The 16914-nt window shown below is 45.7% G+C and overlaps 1 protein-coding gene across 1 annotated transcript in view; it reads right to left on the bottom strand.

The window, feature by feature from the left end:
• The window catches only part of LOC128691022 (lachesin), a gene marked incomplete in the record, with an annotated part of 294963 nt that overhangs the window by 89884 nt on the left and 188165 nt on the right, over nucleotides 1–16914 (bottom strand). The window contains 1 exon segment of the mRNA XM_053779851.2: nucleotides 14801–14909. Within this exon segment, the coding sequence (XP_053635826.2) occupies nucleotides 14801–14909 (109 nt within the window).

The following is a 16914-nucleotide window of genomic DNA, read 5'->3' as shown; positions in this document are numbered from 1 at the left end:
TAGAACATAACACCTGCGTCAACTCAGGACAGACAGGCGCCATGTAATGCGGGTACATCCAAGGTAGAAAAATCATCTCTTTCCAGACCAACTGTCTATCCTAACCCTAACCTAACCTAACCTAATTCCTAACCTAACCTAACCCTCACTAACTGAACCTAACCTAACTCCATCAATCACCTCTATCCTAACCTAACCTAACTAACCTAACCCAACCCAACTCCATCAAACACTCTATCCTAACTCTAACCTATCCTACTCCAACTAACTCCCATCGAACACTGAATACTACCCTTCTTAATCCCTAACCTAACCCTTACCTACTTAATGAACCTAACTAACTCTAATTCTAACCTATCTCCTAACCTGTCCCTAATTCCCAACCTAACTAATCATCTAACCTCTAACCTAACCTCAACCTAACCTAACTTATCCTAAGCTTAACCTAACCTAACTTATCCTAACCTAACCTATCCTAACCAACCTAATCACTGACTAACTTTTGAACCAACTCTGAACACCACTGATCTTCTTCAAAAATGCTCTGCACATCATTTGAACACCTTCAAAAAAAACACCATCAAACACCTCCGAATACCCCTCCCAAAAAAACACTACTGATTACTACCAAATCACCACTGAATACTACCAATCACCGTCAAAATCACCAGAAACTAAGTTTAACATCACCATCTAACATCCTTTATAGAAATCCCCTCAAATCACTATAACCAAGAACTCCCTCCCCATTTGGCGCATAAAAAAAGCATGAACACAAACCTAATACGCAAACACTTAGTACATGATCACCCATGTTCACTTATCCTCAAAATCACTAATATCACAGAAAACAATCATTTTTATAAACATTTCACACATACAACACAAAAAAAAAAAAATCATATTTGACAATATCTAAGCGCACTCACCTCACTACCACCAACACACGATGTCTCACCTCACAGGACCGACGAGCTCACCTCCAGTGACGTCACACCCATTGTGTTACTTGGTGGTTGGTAACATCACACCTAACCCCCTCCCCTTGTTTCAACCTGTTGTACCCTACATTATCTAAGAACACTATATCCAAGACGATTACCAGATTTTATGATCTAACACCAGATCACAGAAAACACACATTTTTATAATTATTCACACAAAAATCACGATCACCAATTCCATATCATGTTTACCGTCATCTATCAACACTAATCACCAAGATCACCCAAAAAAATCTAAGATCATGCATCTCAAAACTACTATGATCACTGAAAACACTTATTTTTTTTTTTTTTTAAACATTCGCACAAAAATAAGACATACACAAAAATACCACAACACTTCCACCAACATCTATAACATAACATGAGCACTATAACATATCACTATCACAAAAAAATAATACACAAACACCCACATATTATACATTTCAATTGGAAATTTAAGACATGAGACATACTCACCAAATCTAAGACATTCACCTCAACTAAGACATACACATCACCCCTAAAACTTCCTTCCTTATTCATTCCGTATATCTCCTAGAGCTGTTTTAACCCCGACGGTTCCATCACGACGTAGGAGCCAGAGGTGAACCATCACCACTCCAACACCACCTACTACACTCTGGCTCCACGTCGTGGTGGATCCGTCGGGGTTAAAACAGCTCTAGGAGATATACGGAATGAATAAGGAAGGAAGTTTTAGGGGTGATGTGTATGTCTTAGTTGGAGGTGAATGTCTTAGATTTGGTGAGTATGTCTCATGTCTTAAATTTCCAATTGAAATGTATAATATGTGGGTGTTTGTGTATTATTTTTTTTGTGATAGTGATATGTTATAGTGCTCATGTTATGTTATAGATGTTGGTGGAAGTGTTGTGGTATTTTTGTGTATGTCTTATTTTTGTGCGAATGTTTAAAAAAATAAGTGTTTTCAGTGATCATAGTAGTTTTGAGATGCATGATCTTAGATTTTTTTTGGGTGATCTTGGTGATTAGTGTTGATAGATGACGGTAAACATGATATGGAATTGGTGATCGTGATTTTTTGTGTGAATAATTATAAAAATGTGTGTTTTCTGTGATCTTGGTGTTGGGGATCATAAAATCTGGTAATCGTCTTGGATATAGTGTTCTTAGATAATGTAGGGTACAACAGGTTGAAACAAGTGGGGGGGGGGGTTAGGTGTGATGTTACCAACCACCAAGTAACACAATGGGAGTGTGACGTCACTGGAGGTGAGCTCGTCGGTCCTGTGAGGTGAGACATCGTGTGTTGGTGGTAGTGAGGTGAGTGCGCTTAGATATTGTCAAATATGATTTTTTTTTTGTGTGTGTGTGTGTGAAATGTTTATAAAAATGATTGTTTTCTGTGATATTAGTGATTTTGAGGTAAGTGAACATGGGTGATCATGTACTAAGTGTTTGCGTATTAGGTTTGTGTTCATGCTTTTTTTTTATGCGCCAAATGGGGAGGGAGTTCTTGGTTATAGTGATTTGAGGGGATTTCTATAAAAAGGATGTTAGATGGTGATGTTAAACTTAGTTTCTGGTGATTTTGACGGTGATTGGTAGTATTCAGTGGTGATTTGGTAGTAATCAGTAGTGTTTTTTTGGGAGTATTCGGAGGTGTTTGATGGTGTTTTTTTTTGAAGGTGTTCAAATGATGTGCAGAGCATTTTTTGAAGAAGATCAGTGGTGTTCAGAGTTGGTTCAAAGTTAGTCAGTGATTAGGTTAGGTTAGGATAGGTTAGGTTAGGATAAGTTAGGTTAGGTTAGCTTAGGATAAGTTAGGTTAGGTTAGGTTAGGTTAGGTTAGGATAGGTTAGGTTAGGTTAGGTTGGGACAGGTTAGGATAGGTTAGGTTAGGTTAGGTTAGGTTCGGTAGGTTAGGTAAGGTTAGGTTAGGTTAAGTTAGGTAGTATTCGAGGTGTTCGATGGAGTTAGGTTAGGTTAGGATAGGTTAGGTTAGGTTAGGATAGAGGTGTTTGATGGAGTTAGGTTGGGTTAGGTTAGGTTAGGTTAGGTTAGGATAGAGGTGATTGATGGAGTTAGGTTAGGTTCGGTTAGGTGAGGTTAGGTTAGGTTAGGAATTAGGTTAGGTTAGGTTAGGTTAGGATAGACAGTTGGTCTGGAAAGAGATGATTTTCTACCTTGGATGTTACCCGCATTACATGGCGCCTGTCTGTCCTGAGTTGACGCAGGTGTTATGTTCTACCTTGGGTGTGAAGCGCATTACACCATGTGTTGGGGTGACCCACAATGAGTCTCTCAGAGCGAGGACAGTGCTTCTATTCGGAAATCGAGTAAATATTTCTACCATTGAGTGTGTTTTACCAACAAGAAAATAATGTTCGATTTTACGATAAAGTTTTCAAAACTAATTTGGAAATATCCAAAATGGAGTCGTTCAAAGTAATTCTGGAGTACTCTAATGTATTTTGGAAGTGTTCCAATATATTTTAGGTTAGGTTAGGATAGGTTCGGCTAGGTTAGGTTAGGTAAGGTTAAGATAGGTTAGGTTAGGTTAGGTTAGGGTAGGTTAGGTTAGGTTAGGTTAAGTTAGGTTAGGTTAGGTTGGGTTAGGTTAAGTTAGGTTAGGTTAGGTTAGGCTAGGTTAGGTTAGGTAAGGTTAGGTTAGGGTAGGTTCGGTTAGGTTAGGTTAGGTTAGGTTAAGTTAGGTTAGGTTAGGCTAGGTTAGGTTAGGTTAGGATAATTTAGGTAAGGTTAGGTTAGGTTAGGCTAGGTTAGGATAAGTTAGGTTAGGTTAGGTTATGTTAGGATAAGTTAGGTTAGGTTAGGCTAGGTTAGGGATGTGTGTGTGTGTGTGTGTCTGTGTGTGTGTGTGTGGGGGATGTGGGATGTGGGTGATGTGGGATGTGGGTGTTGTTGTCGAACTAGAGATACCGAAAAGACGTTATAAGTGGGTTGTTTTTGTGACTTTTTCTGATGTAGTGTGGCCCCTTATTAACTTTAATGAACTAAAAGGGTTAAAACGAGAAAAAAATGGGGGGTGTGGGTGTTGTGACTTTCTGATGAAATTAGATAAAACGAGAAAAAATTGTGGGTGTTGTGGGTTGTGGGTGTTGTGGGGTGTGGGTGTTGATCTTAGTTTATGGTGATTTTGGTGGTGTTTTGAGTGTATTCAGTGGTGTTTTAGTATTCAGTGGTGTATTTGGGAGTACTCAAATGGTGTTTTTGGAAGTGTTTCAGTGTTGTTTGGAAATGTTCAAAGGTGTTCAAAGGTGTTTTGAGTGTGTTCAAATGTTGTTTTTTTGAAGGTGATCAAGGGTGTTCAAGGGTGTTTTGAAGGTGTTCGAAGGTGTTTTGAGGTTATTCAAAGGTGTTTTGAGTGTGTTCAAATGTTGTTTTTTTTGAAGGTGATCAAGGGTGTTCAAGGGTGTTTTGAAGGTGTTCAAAGGTGTTTTGAAGGTGTTCAAAGGTGTTTTGAAGGTGTTGAAGGGTGTTTTGAGTGTGTTCAAGGGTGTTTGAAGGTGTTGAAGGGTGTTTTGATTGAATTCAGCGGTGTTTTAGTAGTAATCAGTGGTGTAATTGGGAGTACTCAAATTGTGTTTTTTGGAAGTGTTTCAGTGTTGATTGGAAATGTTCAAAGGTGTTTTTGAAAAGTGTTCAAGAGTGTTTTGAAGGTGTTTGAAGGTGTTGAAGGGTGTTTTGATTGAATTCAGTGGTGTTTTAGTAGTAATCAGTGGTGTAATTGGGAGTACTCAAATGGTGTTTATGGAAGTGTTTCAGTGTTGTTTGGAAATGTTCAAAGGTGTTCAAAGGTGTTTTGAGTGTGTTCAAATGTTGTTTTTTTGAAGGTGATCAAGGGTGTTCAAGGGTGTTTTGAAGGTGTTCAAAGGTGTTTTGAGGTTATTCAAAGGTGTTTTGAGTGTGTTCAAATGATTATGAGAGTGTTTTGAATGTGTTCAAATGTGTTTTGAAGGTGTTCAAAGGTGTTTTTGAAGGTGTTGAAGGGTGTTTTGAGTGTGTTCAAGGGTGTTTGAAGGTGTTGAAGGGTGTTTTGATTGAATTCAGCGGTGTTTTAGTAGTAATCAGTGGTGTAATTGGGAGTACTCAAATAGTGTTTTGGAAATGTTCAAAGGTGTTTTTGAAGGTATTCAAGAGTGTTTTGAAGGTGTTCAAGGGTGTTTGAAGGTGTTGAAGGGTGTTTTGATTGAATTCAGCGGTGTTTTAGTAGTATTCAGTGGTGTAATTGGGAGTACTCAAATTGTGTTTTTTTGGAAGTGTTCAAAGGTGTTTTGAGTGTGTTCAAATGTTGTTTTTTTGAAGGTGTTCAAAGGTGTTCAAAGGTGTTTTGAAGGTGTTGAAGGGTGTTTTGATTGAATTCAGCGGTGTTTTAGTAGTATTCAGTGGTGTAATTGGGAGTACTCAAATTGTGTTGATTGGAAATGTTCAAAGGTGTTTTGAAGGTGTTCAAAGGTGTTTTGAGGTTATTCAAAGGTGTTTTGAGTGTGTTCAAATGATTATGAGAGTGTTTTGAAGGTGTTCAAATGTGTTTTGAAGGTGTTCAAAGGTGTTTTGAAGGTGTTGAAGGGTGTTTTGATTGAATTCAGCGGTGTTTTAGTAGTATTCAGTGGTGTAATTGGGAGTACTCAAATGGTGTTTTTGGAAGTGTTTCAGTGTTGTTTGGAAATGTTCAAAGGTGTTCAAAGGTGTTTTGAGTGTGTTCAAATGTTGTTTTTTTGAAGGTGATCAACGGTGTTCAAGGGTGTTTTGAAGGTGTTCAAAGGTGTTTTGAGGTTATTCAAAGGTGTTTTGAAGGTGTTCAAGGGTGTTTATGTGAGTATTCAAAGGTGTTTTTTGAAGGTGTACAAATGATTATGAGAGTACTTATGAAGGTGTTCAAATGATGTGCAAGAGTACTTATGAAGGTGTTCTGGGAGTATTCAGAGGTGATTTCAGTGTTGTTTGGAAATGTATAAAGGTATTTTTGTGAGTATTTAAATGATTTAAGAGAGTGTTTTGAAGGTGTTCAAAGTGAGGTGTGTGTGCGTATTAACTTCGTAATATGTAAAATTGTGACTAGTGAATTTATCGAAAAGTGGTTATAAGTGTTGTGGTGACTTTCTGATGTACTGTATTCCCTTATTAACTTTAATGAACTAAAAGGGTTAAAACGAGAAAAATTGGGGGTTATGAGTGAAAATTGTGAGGTGTTGGTTGGAGTGTGAGGGTTCGGGAGGGTGGGGAGGAGGTTACTTCGTGGGGGAGTGACCTGAGATGAAATAGTTAAAACGAGAAAAATGTCTAGACTTGTGTTGTAAAGAAATTATTGGATTGTTGTGGGTATTAACGAAACAAAAATGTGAAATTATTTGGATTAACCTGGGTTAAGAGTGAAAATGTTTTCCCTATGATGTAGGTACTATATCCCCTTATTAACTTTAATGAACTAAAGGGTCGTCATGATTCAGCCTGTGTGTGGGGGTCATCGCGTGACGTCACTGACCGTCGAGTAAACACATTAATGAGAGGAATACTGACGTCATACTTGTTTAGACCTGTAGTAAGAGAGAGCACCATGCCCCATAGGAGGAGTTCATTTGAATGCTTACCCCCAGAGGGGGGGAAACCAAAAAACCTTGATCCAAGGAGATGGAGTCTTGGTATTATCGAGAAATTTTGGGGTGGGAGTGAAAGTGAGAGGGGTAATCCAAAAATTTGATCCAAGGAGATGGAGACTTTGATTTCGAGAAAAACTTGATCCGAGGAGATCATAAGAATTTCGAAACCCCCATAGGGGGGAATCCAAAACTTGTATTATCGAGAAATTTTGGGGTTGGGGGGGGGGTGAAAGTGGGAGGGGGGAACCTTAAAAATTTGATCCAAGGAGATGGAGACTTTGATATTGAGAAATTTTTGGGGATGGGGGGGGGGTGGAAGGAGGGACAATCCAAAAAAAAAAACCTTGATCCAAGGAGATGGAGAATTTCGAAAACCCATCGGGGGGATCCAAAAAATTTGATCCGAGGAGATGGAGTCTTGGTATTATCGAGAAAAATTTGAGGTGGGGGTGGGTGAAAGTGGGAGGGGTAATCCAAAAATTTGATCCAAGGAGATGGAGAATTTCGAAAACCCCATAGGGGGGAATCCAAAAAACTTGATCCGAGGAGGTGGAGTCATGGTAATATCGAGAAATTTTGGGGTTGGGGGGGGTGAAAGTGGGAGGGGGGGAACCTTAAAAATTTGATCTGAGGAGATGGAGAAACCCCATAGGGGGGGGGAGTATCCAAAAACTTGTATTATCGAGAAAATTTGGGGGATGGGGGGTGAAAGGAGGGGTACCCAAAAAACTTGATCCGAGGAATTGGAGAATTTCGAAAAACTTGATCCGAGGAGATGGAGAAACCCCCATAGGGGGGAATCCAAAAACTTGGTAATATCGAGAAATTTTGGGGATGGGGGGTGAAAGTGAGAGGGGGAACCTCAAAAATTTGATCTGAGGAGATGGAGAGCACAAGAAAATGAAATTCAAAAAAAATTCGAAAAAAATCGGAAAAAAATCGGGGGGTGGGGGCGATCCGGATGACGCTGCAGAAGGCGCAGCAGAAGGCGCGGGCGGGAGTCGCGAAGGGCGCGGGCGGACGCGCGGGCGTGGCGGGGCGCGCGGGTGGGCGCGCAAGCGCGCGGGGCGGGGGTCGCGAAGGGCGCGGGCGGGCGCGCGGGCGGGCGCGCGGGCGCGCGGGGCGGGCGCGCGGGCGCGCGGGGCGGGCGCGCGGGGTCGCGAAGGGGGGGGGGTCGTGGGCGGGGGTATTGGATGGGGGGTCAAGGGTGAGGTAGTCTCGAGGGCGAGGTCATGGTCAAAAACCGGAAGTAACACCTAGGTGTGAAAAGGTGACCCTCCAGCCGCTGGTCCTAGACCGGATACACCGCCCAGTGGAAGGCCTAAACCGGAAGGGACCGCTCTGTAGAAGGCCCTAAACCGGAAGGGACCGCTCTGTAGAAATTATGACTACTCATAGAGTCTCAAAACTCCAGCCCGTCGTGTTAGCCACTAGACCAGCTAGCCACAATAAGATTCGAATCTTATTGTGGCTAGCTGGTCTAGTGGCTAACGCGACGGGCTAGAGTTTTGAGACTCTATGACCGCGGGTTCAATCCCGGCCGGGGTATGGTTCGGTACTCAGGTTTAGTACCAATCCCTCCAGTATATTACAGATGTAGATTACGTTGTGTATTTCTCGCCTTCATTCTAAGGAGTACAGTTCTAGGGACGTCGAGCACTCTCAGTAATTTAGATGCTTGGCTGTGTCTGTACGAGCTGTGAAGGTTCTCTGTATATTTTCCACCTCAGTAATTTCGCCTGCTTTGAAGGGAGCCGTTAGAACTAAGCAATACTCCCGCCTAGAGAGTACGAGTGACTGGTAGAGTCATCATTGGCTTGGAATCCTTTGTTTTGAAGATTCTAGTTATCAAACCAATAATTTTTATTGCAGCTGCGATAATAACTAATAACGTTGCTGTGCTCTTTGAACATGAGATCTGACATTATCACTCCTAGGTCTCCAATAACTGACTTACGTTCTATCTTGTCTTTATTTCCTCCATTTTTCCATGGCATAATAACTGAAATTTATTCTCACTGAACATCATATTGTTGTCAGTGGCCCACTGGAAGACTTGCTTTATATCAGCTTGGAGGCTCACTGTGTCTTCAGTGGGTGATGGTGAACTGGTGGGGAAGTTCAAGCATTATGGCGAGGGTGATGGTGTACTGGTGGGGAGGAGCAAGAGTAATGGTGTGGGTGATGGTGTACTGGTGGGGAGGAGCAAGAGTGATGGTGCAGGTGATGGTGTACTGGTGGGAAGGAGCAAGAGTGATGGTGCAGGTGATGGTGTACTGGTGGGGAGAAGCAAGAGTGATGCTGCGGGTGATGGTGTACTGGTGGGGAGGAGCAAGAGTGATGGTGCGGGTGATTGTGTACTGGTGGGGAGGAGCAAGAGTGATAGTGCAAGTGATGGTGTACTGGTGGGGAGGAGCAAGAGTGATGGTGCGGGTGGGGTGTACTGGTGGGGAGGAGCAAGAGTGATACCTGGAGTCTACCTGGAGGTTATTCCGGGGATGAACGCCCCCACGGCCCGGTCCACGACCAGGCCTCCCGGTGGATCAGGACCTGCTCAACCAGGCTGTTGCTGCTGGCCGCACGCAGTCCAACGTACGAACCACAGCCAGGCTGATCCGGCACTGACTTTAGGTATCTGTCCAGCTCTCTCTTGAAAGCAGCCAGGGGGTTATTGGTAATTCCCCTTATGCTTGGTAGGAGGCTGTTGAACAGTCTTGGGCCCCGGACACTTATGGTGTTTTCTCTTAGTGTGCCAATGGCGCCCCTACTTTTAACTGGGGGTATTTGCATCGCCTGCCCAGTCTTTTACTTTCGTAGGGAGTGATTTGTGTGTGCAGATAAGGGACAATTCCTTCCAGGATTTTCCAAGTGTAGATTATGATATATATCTCTCTCCTGCGTTCCAACGAGTACAAATCAAGTGCTTCCAAGCGTTCCGAGTAGTTAAGGTGCTTGACAGTACTTATACGTGCAGTGATGGTGCGGATGATGGTGTACTGGTGGTAAGAAGCAAGAGTGATGGTGTGGGTGATGGTGTACTGGTGGGGAGGAGCAAGAATGATGGTGCAGGTGATGGTGTACTGGTGGGGAGAAGCAAAAGTGATGGTGCAAGTGATGGTGTACTGGTGGGGAGGAGCAAGAGTGATGGTGCAAGTGATTGTGTACTGGTGGTAAGAAGCAAGAGTGATGGTGTTGGTGATGGTGTACTGGTGGGGAGGAGCAAGAGTGATGGTGCAAGTGATGGTGTACTGGTTGGGAGGAGCAAGAGTGATGGTGCAGGTGATGGTGTACTGGTGGTAAGAAGCAAGAGTGATGGTGTGGGTGATGGTGTACTGGTGGGGAGGAGCAAGAGTGATGGTGCGGGTGATGGTGTACTGGTGGGGAGGAGCAAGAGTGATGGTGCAGGTGATGGTGTACTGGTGGGGAGAAGCAAGAGTGATGGTGCAAGTGATGGTGTACTGGTGGGGAGGAGCAAGAGTGATGGTGCGGGTGATGGTGTACTGGTGGTAAGAAGCAAGAGTGATGGTGTGGGTGATGGTGTACTGGTGGGGAGGAGCAAGAGTGATGGTGCGGGTGATGGTGTACTGGTGGGGAGGAGCAAGAGTGATGGTGCAGGTGATGGTGTACTTGTGGGGAGAAGCAAGAGTGATGGTGCGGGTGATGGTGTACTGGTGGGAAGAAGCAGGAGTGATGATGCAGGTTATGGTGTACTGGTGGGGAGGAGCAAGAGTGATGGTGCAGGTGATGGTGTACTGGTGGGGAGAGGCAAGAGTGATGGTGCAGGTGATGGTGTACTGGTGGGGAGAAGCAGGAGTGATGGTGCAGGTTATGGTGTACTGGTGGGGAGGAGCAAGAGTGATGGTGCAGGTGATGGTGTACTGGTGGGGAGGAGCAAGAGTGATGGTGCAGGTTATGGTGTACTGGTGGGGAGAAGCAAGAGTGATGGTGCGGATGATGGTGTACTGGTGGGGAGAGGCAAGAGTGATGGTGCAGGTGATGGTGTATTGGTGGGGAGGAGCAAGAGTGATGGTGCAGGTGATGGTGTACTGGTTGGGAGGAGCAAGAGTCATGGTGCAGGTGATGGTGTACTGGTGGGAAGGAGCAAGAGTGATGGTGCAGGTGATGGTGTACTGGTGGGGAGAAGCAAGAGTGATGCTGCGGGTGATGGTGTACTGGTGGGGAGGAGCAAGAGTGATGGTGCGGGTGATTGTGTACTGGTGGGGAGGAGCAAGAGTGATAGTGCAAGTGATGGTGTACTGGTGGGGAGGAGCAAGAGTGATGGTGCGGGTGATGGTGTACTGGTGGGGAGGAGCAAGAGTGATGGTGCGTGTGATGGTGTACTGGTGGGGAGGAGCAAGAGTGATGGTGCAGGTGATGGTGTACTGGTGGGGAGGAGCAAGAGTGATAGTGCAAGTGATGGTGTACTGGTGGGGAGGAGCAAGAGTGATTGTGCGGGTGATGGTGTACTGGTGGGGAGGAGCAAGAGTGATACCTGGAGTCTACCTGGAGGTTATTCCGGGGATGAACGCCCCCACGGCCCGGTCCACGACCAGGCCTCCCGGTGGATCAGGACCTGGTCAACCAGGCTGTTGCTGCTGGCCGCACGCAGTCCAACGTACGAACCACAGCCCGGCTGATCCGGCACTGGCTTTAGGTATCTGTCCAGCTCTCTCTTGAAAGCAGCCAGGGGGTTATTGGTAATTCCCCTTATGCTTGGTAGGAGGCTGTTGAACAGTCTTGAGCCCCGGACACTTATGGTGTTTTCTCTTAGTGTGCCAATGGCGCCCCTACTTTTAACTGGGGTTATTTGCATCGCCTGCCCAGTCTTTTACTTTCGTAGGGAGTGATTTGTGTGTGCAGATAAGGGACAATTCCTTCCAGGATTTTCCAAGTGTAGATTATGATATATATCTCTCTCCTGCGTTCCAACGAGTACAAATCAAGTGCTTCCAAGCGTTCCGAGTAGTTAAGGTGCTTGACAGTACTTATACGTGCAGTGATGGTGCGGATGACGGTGTACTGGTGGTAAGAAGCAAGAGTGATGGTGTGGGTGATGGTGTACTGGTGGGGAGGAGCAAGAATGATGGTGCAGGTGATGGTGTACTGGTGGGGAGAAGCAAGAGTGATGGTGCAAGTGATGGTGTACTGGTGGGGAGGAGCAAGAGTGATGGTGCAGGTGATGGTGTACTGGTGGGGAGGAGCAAGAGTGATGGTGCAGGTGATGGTGTACTGGTGGTAAGAAGCAAGAGTGATGGTGTGGGTGATGGTGTACTGGTGGGGAGGAGCAAGAGTGATGGTGCAGGTGATGGTGTACTGGTGGGGAGAAGCAAGAGTGATGGTGCAAGTGATGGTGTACTGGTGGGGAGGAGCAAGAGTGATGGTGCAAATGATTGTGTACCGGTGGGGAGGAGCAAGAGTGATGGTGCGGGTGATGGTGTACTGGTGGGGAGGAGCAAGAGTGATGGTGCAGGTGATGGTGTACTGGTGGGGAGAAGCAAGAGTGATGGTGCGGGTGATGGTGTACTGGTGGGAAGAAGCAGGAGTGATGATGCAGGTTATGGTGTACTGGTGGGGAGGAGCAAGAGTGATGGTGCAGGTGATGGTGTACTGGTGGGGAGAGGTAAGAGTGATGGTGCAGGTGATGGTGTACTGGTGGGAAGAAGCAGGAGTGATGGTGCAGGTTATGGTGTACTGGTGGGGAGGAGCAAGAGTGATGGTGCAGGTGATGGTGTACTGGTGGGGAGGAGCAAGAGTGATGGTGCAGGTTATGGTGTACTGGTGGGGAGAAGCAAGAGTGATGGTGCGGATGATGGTGTACTGGTGGGGAGGAGCAAGAGTGATGGTGCGGGTGATGGTGTACTGGTGGGGAGAGGCAAGAGTGATGGTGCAGGTGTTGGTGTATTGGTGGGGAGGAGCAAGAGTGATGGTGCAGGTGATGGTGTACTGGTTGGGAGGAGCAAGAGTCATGGTGCAGGTGATGGTGTACTGGTGGGGAGGAGCAAGAGTGATGGTGCAGGTGATGGTGTACTTGTGGGAAGAAGCAAGAGTGATGGTGCAGGTGATGGTGTACTGGTGGGGAGGAGCAAGAGTGATGGTGCAGGTGATGGTGTACTGGTGGGAAGAAGCAAGAGTGATTTTGCAGGTGATGGTGTACTAGTGGGGAGGAGCAAGAGTGATGGTGCAGGTGATGGTGTACTGGTGGGGAGGAGCAAGAGTGATGGTGCGGGTGATGGTGTACTGGTTGGGAGGAGCAAGAGTGATGGTGCAGGTGATGGTGTACTGGTGGGAAGAAGCAAGAGTGATGGTGCAGGTGATGGTGTACTGGTGCGGAGGAGCAAGAGTGATGGTGCAGGTGATGGTGTACTGGTGGGAAGAAGCAAGAGTGATGGTGCAGGTGATGGTGTACTGGTGCGGAGGAGCAAGAGTGATGGTGCGGGTGATGGTGTACTGGTGGGGAGGAGCAAGAGTGATGGTGCAGGTGATGGTGTACTGGTGGGGAGGAGCAAGAGTGATGGTGCAGGTGATGGTGTACTGGTGGGGAGGAGCAAGAGTCATGGTGCAGGTGATGGTGTACTGGTGGGGAGGAGCAAGAGTGATGGTGCAGGTGATGGTGTACTGGTGGGAAGAAGCAAGAGTGATGGTGCGGGTGATGGTGTACTGGTGGGGAGAGGCAAGAGTGATGGTGCAGGTGATGGTGTATTGGTGGGGAGGAGCAAGAGTGATGGTGCAGGTGATGGTGTACTGGTGGGGAGGAGCAAGAGTCATGGTGCAGGTGATGGTGTACTGGTGGGGAGGAGCAAGAGTGATGGTGCAGGTGATGGTGTACTGGTGGGAAGAAGCAAGAGTGATGGTGCAGGTGATGGTGTACTGGTGGGAAGAAGCAAGAGTGATGGTGCAGGTGATGGTGTACTGGTGGGGAGGAGCAAGAGTGATGGTGCAGGTGATGGTGTACTGGTGGGGAGGAGCAAGAGTGATGGTGCAGGTGATGGTGTACTGGTGGGGAGGAGCAAGAGTGATGGTGCAGGTGATGGTGTACTGGTGGGAAGAAGCAAGAGTGATGGTGCAGGTGATGGTGTACTGGTGCGGAGGAGCAAGAGTGATGGTGCAGGTGATGGTGTACTGGTGGGAAGAAGCAAGAGTGATGGTGCAGGTGATGGTGTACTGGTGGGGAGGAGCAAGAGTGATGGTGCAGGTGACGGTGTACTGGTGGGGAGGAGCAAGAGTCATGGTACAGGTGATGGTGTACTTGTTGGGAGGAGCAAGAGTGATGGTGCAGGTGATGGTGTACTGGTGGGAAGAAGCAAGAGTGATGGTGCAGGTGATGGTGTACTGGTGGGGAGGAGCAAGAGTGATGGTGCAGGTGATGGTGTACTGGTGGGGAGGAGCAAGAGTGATGGTGCAGGTGATGGTGTACTGGTGGGGAGGAGCAAGAGTGATGGTGCAGGTGATGGTGTACTTGTGGGGAGGAGCAAGAGTGATGGTGCAGGTGATGGTGTACTGGTGGGAAGAAGCAAGAGTGATGGTGCGGGTGATTGTGTACTGGTGGGGAGGAGCAAGAGTGATGGTGCAGGTGATGGTGTACTGGTTGGAAGAAGCAAGAGTGATGGTGCAGGTGATGGTGTACTGGTGGGGAGGAGCAAGAGTGATGGTGCAGGTGATCGTGTACTGGTGGGAAGAAGCAAGAGTGATGGTGCAGGTGACGGTGTACTGGTGGGAAGGAACAAGAGTGATGGTGCATGTGATGGTGTACTTGTGGGGAGGAGCAAGAGTGATGGTGTAGGTGATGGTGTACTGGTGGGAAGAAGCAAGAGGGATGGTGAAAGAGATACTGAAGTTCCTTATGAACAAAGTCTGACGAGAAGTTAGTCACAATACCGTGTCTTTAAGAAGTCACAAGTGACCCATGAAATGTAGAATAATCTTAAGACGACGTTTCCGTCAATCTTGTAACATTAACAAGTAACGGCTGATATGATAATGATTCAGGACGGGTTGAAAGGCAATCATAACATCTCTATATTTTACCTGTTGGTTAAATGTGACAGGGATCGAACCTTGATCCTGTTACTATATTTGTCAGGACACAAAACAAGTGTTTCCTGGAGCAGGTCTTTGCCATGTGATGGCCAGCAAACTCTTAGTCATGTGACTGAGGCCTTCCAATGGCTCATCGGTCCACCCAGTAAAACTTTAACTTTTAAGACTTACGTGTGACAACGAGAGAGAAGAAGAAAGAGACCGGAGGGTTGGTGGTGAGTTGACACTCGTACTGGCCGGCGTCTGAGAGCTGCACGTCCTTCACCCACAGCTGCCACGCCTGCTGACGTAGGATACCCATTTGAGTCGATAGATATGAAAGGCTTTTACCATAATTACAGTGAATTTTAATACAGTTGAATCACAAATGTGATCACTGCACCCGACACTATTAAAGTATGTACAATCAGCGTAATAACCTTTCCGAACGTAATTTTATAAAGTGGATAAACACACAACTTCAAACATCAGACAATATAACTACGGAGATCAAGGGGGAGGCAAAGAATATGAAAAAAAAAATACGTAGCTACCCATTACCAAAATTAAAACTGTGTCTAAAAAAATGGACTTCAAAGTAGCATGAAAAGGGCCTCGTAGAAAAAAATGAGCTACGTGGTTTTAAGCATTACGTTTTAATTAAAATGCTGGTGATGTTTGACAAGCTAAACTCTGACAAAGATGATGGCTTATGACGGGGGCTGTGAGGGAAGGAATTGTTACACCGTAATTATGAAGATAGTTCGATGCTAAGTAAAGCTCGAGAACAAGCAACGGGCGAAACAGGCAAGCAAGCAATGAAGCTGGCAAACAGTCAACGAGGCTGGCAAACAAGGGACAACGTTGACAATAAACGATGATGGCAAAGAATTGAAGACACGAGTAAGACACATGTGCATTAGTTTGTACTTTTATGGTTGAAACGTTCCGTATGTTCAGCAGAAGCAAAGAGATAAATATGAGGTGAGCTGTTTGTTAGCCTTTAAGAAGTAATAATGTTAGGCTGGTCAGTTCCTCAGCCTGGGTAGTTGTTACACGTGTCTCTCTCATCTACTTGCCAGTAATGATTATGGCGAGACTGGCGAATATGTTACAAGACTGGCGAACACGTGGCAAGACCATCGAATACGTGACGAGGCTGGCGAGCAAATGTCTTGCCTGTGCCAGTGGAGAAGTCTCTGTCAGGACTGCTTGGCGGACAACTACTAGCTTCTCCCTACGAGCCCCGTGAGGGCGGGGAATGTGGCTAGGCCTGGGGACAGTTGGTCCCAAAGATGAGGGGGTACTTGTACCTCCTCCCATGGGAGACTTAAGTCTCGAGACACTCCCCAGATAGGGAGCCAAGGCCGGGTCACCACTACTTGGAAAAGACCCGGGCCGGGAGAATACCGGCGAATAAAAAAAAAAAAAAAAAAAAAAACTACTAGGTCTGTTGACTAATCATTGTTCTCCCTAGTACTGGCCAGCCTGATTTTAGTCTCGTCAATCTCTAGCATATACGGTAGAATTTCTCTCTCCTGGACTATTTCCTACTTACTCCTTCTCAACCCATATACTATTATTGTTGGACTTGCTATCCTAACTTAAGCTAACCTAACCCTAATATAACTTAACCTAATTTAACATTGCCTAGCCCAGTCTAACCTGACTTAATCTAACTAAATCTAACCTAATCTAGCCTCACCTAACCTAACATAACCTAACCTCTCCTAAATTAACTTAAACCAATTTAAAAAAAAAAAACATCATTTGAGGGGGAAAAGTAGACACACTTTGGAGGAGAGTGCAGACAGGATAGGAAGTACATAATGGCAGGAGAGAAGCTGCAAATAACATTCAGCATTTCGCCAAAGTTACACATAAAATGTATATCGGCAGTGACATATGAAAGTTTAGCAATCCTCAGAATAACATTCAGTGACTTGAATAAAGAATCTTTCTGAACATATGCAAGACATATGTTAGGCCAGTCACTGAGTATGGAACCAACACCCAGATACGCATGTGAAAAATTTAGAAAAAATCCAAATGTTTGCAGCCAGGCTAGTACCAGAAGTAAGAGCGATGAATTATGAGAAGACGTTGAAAGAACTGAACTTGACGACCTTAGAGGAAGGAAGGACAATTGAAGAAAGGAATTGATAGAGCTGAGAGGGACAGCTTGTTTGAATTGATAGAACCAGGATCAAGGTGAAACAGGTGAAAACTGAAGACGCAGATGAGCCACAGGGATGTAAAGAGGTTTTTCTTGAGTCTCAGGGTAGTTAGTTAAAAAGTGGAATGAC

This window comes from Cherax quadricarinatus, chromosome 2 (genome assembly GCF_038502225.1).
Source record: "Cherax quadricarinatus isolate ZL_2023a chromosome 2, ASM3850222v1, whole genome shotgun sequence".
NCBI lineage: Eukaryota > Metazoa > Arthropoda > Malacostraca > Decapoda > Parastacidae > Cherax > Cherax quadricarinatus.
Note: the sequence above shows the minus strand (reverse complement) of the source record. Positions and strands in the feature narration are given on the sequence as shown.